General features: G+C 31.4%; 1 protein-coding gene across 1 annotated transcript; it reads right to left on the reverse strand.

The window, feature by feature from the left end:
• Nucleotides 1–1,384: 1,384 nt before the first annotated feature.
• LOC133823306 (pentatricopeptide repeat-containing protein At1g80270, mitochondrial-like) lies at nt 1,385–5,595 on the reverse strand. Its single transcript, XM_062255972.1, has 3 exons — nt 5,458–5,595; nt 4,062–4,644; nt 1,385–2,789 (listed from the first exon to the last, which is right to left on the reverse strand). Exons 1-3 carry the CDS (start codon nt 5,490–5,492, stop codon nt 1,542–1,544), a joined length of 1,866 nt encoding a protein of 621 aa, XP_062111956.1. The 5' UTR covers nt 5,493–5,595; the 3' UTR covers nt 1,385–1,541.
• Between the last annotated feature and the right edge of the window lie 2,702 nt (nt 5,596–8,297).

Here is an 8,297-nt window from a genome sequence, read left to right on the forward strand (position 1 = left end):
TCTATATTTTCCCTTCATTTTCTTTTTATTTCTCAAAATAATAAAAAATATGTATAAAAATACAACATTTAAAAATATTGGGTATATTTACCCAAAAAAAAGTTTGGGTATATAAATACAACATTTTGAAGATAATAAGTATATTTACTGTAAAAAAAAATAGATTGAATATAAAAGTGCAACATTTTGAAAACATTAAGTACTTTAACCATAATTTACTATTAGTATTATTTATTATTTTATATGAAACACAAAAGAACCATAAAAGATGAGAGCACATTAAATATAATAGAACTAAGCTTGGGATGATGCCTTTTTTCTGAATAATAAATGGGAAATTTCATGTTCTATGCATGATAAATTAGTGAAATTTTTTAATATGCCAATATAAGTTAATATCTCAAATATACGACAATTTTAAATTTTTGGATAAAAATACCCCGTACATTCAAACACTTCTTTTCTCTCTCAATTCAAACTCTCTCTCTCTCTCTCTCTCTCTCTCTCTAATCTTGTAGATCTCGAAAAAATATCAAAATTAAAAAAAAAAAAAATCATCTAAAACAGACATTTGAGTGAAAAAAATATAAACCTCCACAGTTTTCATCAAATTTCAATACCGATCATTTGACCAAAAATAAAATTTTCATAATTGCATTGCAAAAGTATCGAAACATCATCGATTTTGCATCGAAAAAATATCGTTTGGCCAAAAAAAAGCTTTCATGATTGCATCGCAAAAGCATCGAAACATCATCGATTTTGCATAGCACGAGCATCGAGATTGCATCGAAAAAGTATTGTTTTGGCAAAAAAATAAGTTTTCATGATTGCATCGCAAGAGTATCGAAACACCATCGATTTTGCATCGAAACATCATTGATTTTGCATTGAAAAAGCATTGTTTTGATCAAAAATCAAGTTTAATAATTGCATCGCAAAAGCATCAAAACACCATCAATTTTCCATCGAAAAAGCATAGTTTTAGCCAAAAATCAAGTTTAATGATTGTATCGCAAGAGCATCAAAATTGCATCGATTTTGTATCGAAAAAGTATCGTTTGGCAAAAAAAATTCAAAATTTCATGAATACATCGCAAAATGGTTTTTCGATGCTCTTGCGATGCAATCATGAGAACTTGATTTTTGGCCAAAATAATACTTTTTCGATGCAAAATCAATGTAATTTCAACGTTCTTACGATGCAAACATTAAACTTGATTTTTGGCCAAAACAATACTTTTTCGATACAAAATCGATGGTATTTCAATGTTCTTGCGATGCAATCATGAAACTTGATTTTTGGCCAAAAACGATGCTTGGTTGTTCATACTTTTTAGAGAGAGAGTGAGAGTATGAGAGACGTTGGAGAAAGAGTTCGAACTAAAAGAAAAAAAGTGTTTGAATGTTAGGGGTACTTTTAGAATAACAAACGTTAATAGACCTCGTTAATCAAACCTACAAAATAACTATAATAAAATAGTAATAGTTCTACATAACATGAAATAAGCCATGTCAAGATTAACCACACATAAAATGCCTCATTCAAGCAAATCAGATGCTGCTGTCTTCCTAAATGCATCAACCTGTACTAATTGTCCGGCCAGATCTCGATTTGGGAAGATATTATCTGCTTTCATTCTTTCCCTAATCCCATATGCCGGCGCCTTAGCATTTATGTATGCCTGAACAAGTGCTTGGAACTGACGAAGTCTAGCTATATAACCTGCCTGTCTCATTCTATGGAAGATCTTTTCTGAGTTATGAACATCACCTCTCTTTGAATAGTGATCCATGACAGCCATGAAAGTCCTAAAAAACGGCTTCACTTGGTTTTTCTGAGAAGCCTTATGCAATATAGAGTCCGCCTTTTCTATCTCTCCGGCATCCAAATAGAGTTTCACAAGTGCATCCCATGTCTGTGGGCCAATATTGCAACCATCATCCGCCATTCGTTTAATAAGATCTTTACCCTTTGTCATCATCTTATGATCTGCATACACCTTCAGAAGCACAGTGTAATGTTTTGAAGAAGGCCTCTTCACTTTTTGTAGCATCTTTTCGAAAACAGCTTCAGCCTCTTTGATTTTCTTCAACTTTCCCCAAGCTTCAATTGCCGCAATGCACTCTGCAGTCCAAGGATTTGACTCACAGAACTTCCAAATCCTCTCCACTTGATCAGCTTGTCCAAGCAATGCATAAATTCGAAGCAAGTCTCCGCAAACCCTACGATTCTCACTTAAGTTTCCCCGCTCCATATCTTTCAAAACAGCTTCAGCTTTTTCTTTAAGCCCAGCAGAGACATAGTGGCCTGCTGCGATGGATTTTATGCGAATGTCTGGCTCAAAACCTTGTACCTTCAGTTTCTCCAAAAGTTCTTCCATCCCTGATATGTCATTCATTTGACCCTTAGTATCTATCAAGAGTCTAAAAGTAAAGAGTGAGGGCTTCACGTTTTCTTTCTCCATTAGTAATAGTACATCTGCTAATTTCTTTTTATCGGTCCTTTTGTACAGGAGCAGCAACTGGTTGCAAGAAAATGTGGTGATCGGAAATTCCAGATCTTTCATTTTGTTGAACACTTCCTCAGCTTTCTTCACATTGTTGGCTTTGACATAGTTAGCCAAGAGGGTTCGGTATATTAACTCTCCTCTAAAAGACTTTGGAATCTTCTCAATGTATTTAGCAGCCTTCTCAGGGCCATGTACTTTAGCAATCAAATCAAGGTGAGAAGAATAATCTCTTTCAATAAGTTCAATTCGTTTGCTTGCCTCCAACCACTCGGAGAACTGCATAACCAAGAAGCATGAAAGGAAAATAGGTCTTAAGCTGGTACAAACCATTGAAAAGAATATTGCAACTCATATTTAAACATTTATTGCCACAGGGGAAGAAGAAAAGATGAGAACTATAAACTATTTGTTCAACAACAATAAATAAGAGAAACAGAATCAAAATAGCGAATGTGCTTTTTCATTCTGGTCATTTAAATTTGAAAAAGATTTGTATGAGACTTCATTCTTTACAATTCAAGGCCCATCCCCCACTGGCAGTTAAAACAAATGGAATCTAAAGTCTAAATACTGAAAATGCTAAATAGGGCACAGGTCTTCTGTTATGCGTTTGTTCTGAGGGTCTCAATAATTGATTCTTTTACCAGTGACATTATATCAGCATACTATCCGATAACTCCAACAAAAGACCTAAAATAAAAAAAATATTAACTCCGTTAAGTGCATAAACCAACAAATCAAGAAGCACAGTCACTTCATAGATTAATACTCTCATAAGTTGTTTTATTTCTTTGCCTATCTGGATCCACCAATTGTGAAGAAAACTATGTGCCAGATATAAAAGGTATGCTAGCAAACCTCAGTCTCCCAAGTTTTATACATGCCTGGTAGATACAACAAATGCCCCCCATGCCCAAAAAAAAAATCACAGACCCAAATCTCTAAAAACAACAGAATAGAGAAGATAGATAAGAGACTTCTCACCACTCAAATTACTTGCAAAAATCCCATAAATTTATGTGAACTAACTAACTAAATACTTCTTTCCTACTTTCTGATTGGATAAGAAAAAGAATGATGCTACAAGGAAACAAGAAATGTAGCTAATAGTACCCTTTCTTATTACTATGCAAACTTGAAATAATAATTGGTCAAGCTATCGTTTTAAAAAATTCTAATATATGTATAGCACATACACAAAACATAGGGCATGCTAAGTCAACTACAGCTTAGCAAACATTTAACTTAAAACACAGAAACATTATCATACTATCGATCACCATTACTAATTCCTTTAAACAAAATTGATTAGAAGTTCATTTTAACACTGCAGTGGAGTAATTTAAGAAAAGGATCATAGTTGCACTGATGCAAAAACAACTGGAAGCAAGAAGACTGTATCTTATGACACTTGAATCATTGCAAACACTTTTCTAGGGAATGAATTGATCAAGAAGTTAAAAGATGAGAAATAGTAAGCTCCACAGAACATGAGTTAAGTTAATTGGCCAATTAAGTGAACGATGTGTATAAATAATGAAAATTCACCTGCAAGGCCCTCCCATACATCTGTAGCTTACGAAGATTGAGCATGGTTAATGAGATCTCTCCACGATCTATCTCATCTCCTTCCTCAACCCACTTATCAAGAGCAGCAGAAACAGAGAGACCTGGAGCAGCAACGATTGCTTTAAACAATGCTGAAGTAACCCTCTTCCTATAAGGTGCTTTCTCACTAAAATCAGCCTCAGTGTCTGATATCTCCAGCTCATCTTTAGAGGGCTCAGCATGATCCTCATTATCAGAGAGATCTGGTTCAGAAATCAGTTCATCTTCACAATTGTCCCCAACATTAGTATCTCGAACTGCCTTAGCTCCATCTGTTGTTTCAAGTTCAGAAAATCCATCCTCCAAGTCATATTCCTCTCCATTGCTTTTTGCACCAGCTTGTGAAGAAAGACTCCGTCTAACTAGATAGAGGTTTGCAGAATCATGCTTTTCATGGAAAGATCTCTTGAAAGAAAGACATTTATCACATGTCACGTCAGGAGAATCAGAGACACCATCCTTGTGTTGTAGCTTCAAACCAGGAAAAGTTGCTCTGGAAGCTCTGACACCAAATCCTCGATTCCTGAATGCAAAAAAAAAAAAAGTGAGAAATGTCTATACTAGAATCAAAATGCAAGGTTCAGTAATCAGACACACATGTAACCTATCACTATCATATTCAACAACTTTCAAGAGGTTTCTGACTATTATCAACAAAAAATTGTCTCCATTTTAAAATTATAACAACAAAGCTAAAGCATTTACATTGAAAATTTTCAGAAATCAAATATGTCTACCTATGATCCCTATATCTCCTCGCTTTCCCTTGAAAAGTTTCAAGTAATAATAATACATAAATCAAAGTTTATTCTTCTTTCAGCTTTTAGCAAATACCCACCCTTACTACTTTCTGTCGAGTGACATTAATTTTTTCTTTTTTCTTTTATGATTGTCCACACCCGCTGCCATCGTAAAAGGCAGAAAACTCAAGCAAATTGCTGGGTAGGTCTATGAGGAATCAAACCCACGCACATAACACTGGCTTGATCGTTCGACTCAACTCTCATGGTCATGCTGCATTTCATTTAGAAGGAGATGGTCCAAAAGAAAAGAAAAAAAAGCCTAGTCAAACGAAAGAAGCTTATGGTCCAGCTAAACGAATGAAAAATCAATCACAGAACCCAAAGAAACATAAGAAAGTTCAATTGTACAAGATCAAGGAAACCTAACATCCAAAACTATATAATTCATTTCACTATCTCGATAACCAAGTAGAAGCGTTATTCATTTCCACGAAAATAACAAGACCCAGAGCTCAATTTTCCCACACTTTACTTCTAACCAAGCAGAAAAATGAGTTAAGCACCAAAGCCAGAGAGGAAACGGAGAAAGATACCTGAGAGGAACAGAAGCACGACGAAGAGCCCACATGGTGTTGATATACGAAAGCAACTTCAGAAGCCCAAATGGAGAGATGACTATTGAGGTTTCAGGTGTGTATCGTAGTTCTTATAAAAACCAAAACCTTCACTTTCTTAAACCCTAAACCCAGTTAAAATAACTTACATACTGACCCCAATTCTTCTATTATATCACATGTACACCCCCTATTATTCATTTTTTTTATTTTTGCTCCATGAAACTATCATTTTGGTCTCAAGCAGTTATTTTATATTCAACATAATTTAAACAAGCATTTCTTTAAAATTAGTGGAAATTTAATGAAATATGGCTTTTCTTTTTTATATTTTTATGGAGTTTAACTTTTTATAGTTTCTTTTTAGAGGAAATTACATTTTATATTGGATTTTAATAGTGTGCAAAAATATAGTTTTTTTTTTTCAAAAAAAGTTAATCTATGGTTTTTTTTTAAGAATTTTCACTTTTATGGGTTTATTTTCCCATATTTTTGTATAAAAGTTGTCTTATGCCATAGTTTTACTTTTAATCAAGTTTTATTATTTTGGAAGGGTATGTTTGTAATTTGATTATTATTTTTTTTAGCTTATTTATTTTTTATATTACTAATTTTATATTAAGTTTTTCTTTGGTTGTTTTGCAATTTTTTTTCCTTTTTTTTTAGATTTTATGTTTTTTTTTCAAATCCTGAGTAAGGTAACCAGTTATTTGATTGATCATTAACAGTTATGTAAAAAAAATCCTAAAGCTAGGTTAAATAACATGTATCGGTAGGGGTAACCAGTTATCCTGAGAGGAGTAACTTTCTGCCATAAGAGGGGTAACCAATCACTATAAGAGGGGTGACGGCTTACTCATATTAAATATGAAAAGAAACATCAAATTCGAAGGAAAAATAGGAAGAACACTTCATTAAAAAAAAAAAGGAATAAGAAGTAATAATGATTTTAGTAACATAGATAACGAGTTGCCATAAAGAACCCAGAAATATACACACACATCAGAACGTGAAGGTAACCAGTTACCCCCATAAATATACACACAAGAACATAAAGGTAACCAGTTACCTCTAGAAATATACACATAAGGAACGAGAAGGTAACTAGTTACCATAGATGTGAAGATAAAAAAAAAATCAGATCCACCCCCTTTCTCTTCTCTCCCATCTTCTTCATATAATTTTTTTTGCATTTGAATGTTCGCATCAAGGTAACTGATTACCCATTCATGTTTTCATATTTTTATTAGTTTACTTTCCAAATTTTGGTGTTCCTATAAGGGTTACAGTAAAATGAAAATACTTCAAAATTTATTTGAATTTGTTTACATATAGTGGAAAAAACTATAAAAAAATTACAATAATAAAATATAATAAATAATAAAATAATTATATAATGTTAAAATATGTGTGAAAAAAAGGGAAAAATAGAATGAGAAAAGAATAAGTACAAAAAATGAAGAATAATGAAGGAAAAAAAACTCAGGAAAGAAAACTAAAAAATATGAAGGAAAAAAATAAAAGAAAAAAAATGATAAAGGAAAAAAAATAGATAAATGAATAAAAATGAAAAAGAAGAAGAAAAAAAAAATTGAAAGAGAACAAATATGAATGAAAAAATTGGTAGAAAAAATGAAAAAAAAAAAATAAATAGAAGAAGAAAAAAAGAAAGAAAAAAAAGCTCATAGATATGAAAAAAGAAAAGAAAAGAATAAAAAATGGAATGAGAAAATAATAAATATAAAAATGAAGAAAAAGTAGAAAGAAAAATAAAATGAAAGAAAACAAAAAAATATGAACAAAAAAAACAATACGAATGAAAGAAAAAATAGATAAATGAATAAAAATGAGAAGAAAAATAATGGAAAAATGGAGAGAAATGAAAAATGAAGGAAAAAATTGGTAGAAGAAAAAGAAAATGGAAAAAAAATAAGTAAGGAAAAAAATAACATAAAAAATAATTAAAAATGAATGAAAAAAAAAATTATCTTCAAAATCAAAGAAAACATAACTATGATAAAAAATGTGGCATTTTCATATTTTACTTAGCTATTAATTGTATTTCTCATACTTTAATTTTTTTCTTTATAATTTCTATATTTTTGCACATTGATGGTATAAAAAGTCATATTTTTTAAAGTTTTCCTTTTTTTTATTTGGAAGTTGATGTCTATAGGATATTTTTTATAAAGTTGCCAAAAAAATGTAATTATGTCATCTAGTTATGTTTTCTTTAATTTTGAGGGTAATTACATTTATTTAAAAAAAAAGATTTATTACTGAATTAAAAAATTAAAGATAAATATATATATTTTGATATTACATAATTATTTTATTTTTTTATTATCATTTTTATTAATGTACTTAATTTCTTTACATTTTGTTGACCCTCAAAATGGTCAACGACACGGAGTCAGATAAACGATATAATATGAGATGAAAATAAGAAGAAATTCAAATGGAAAGCAAAAGACATAAACGATTTATAGTGGTTCGGCCCCAATTGGATGGTAATGACCTACGTCTACTGAGTGTTCTTATTGATGTTGAATCCCAACATTGTGATCAATTAACTAGGGTTCACGAGTTTTACAAGCCTTGGGAAGATTACAACTTCGGTGAATAATCACACTATATTTTTCTCTCAGAGTACCAAGATCAAAAGTTCAAAAAGTCCATTCCTTGAGCCATTTGATTCTTATTTATAGGCTTAAGAAAACTACATGGGCCAATGGGCCTTAATTATCATTAAGATTCATGTATTTAGGTAATAAAAGAAATTACAATTAATGCAAATATTACAAGATTGCACATTCAAA

The sequence above is a fragment of the Humulus lupulus genome, chromosome 3 (genome assembly GCF_963169125.1).
Source record: "Humulus lupulus chromosome 3, drHumLupu1.1, whole genome shotgun sequence".
NCBI lineage: Eukaryota > Viridiplantae > Streptophyta > Magnoliopsida > Rosales > Cannabaceae > Humulus > Humulus lupulus.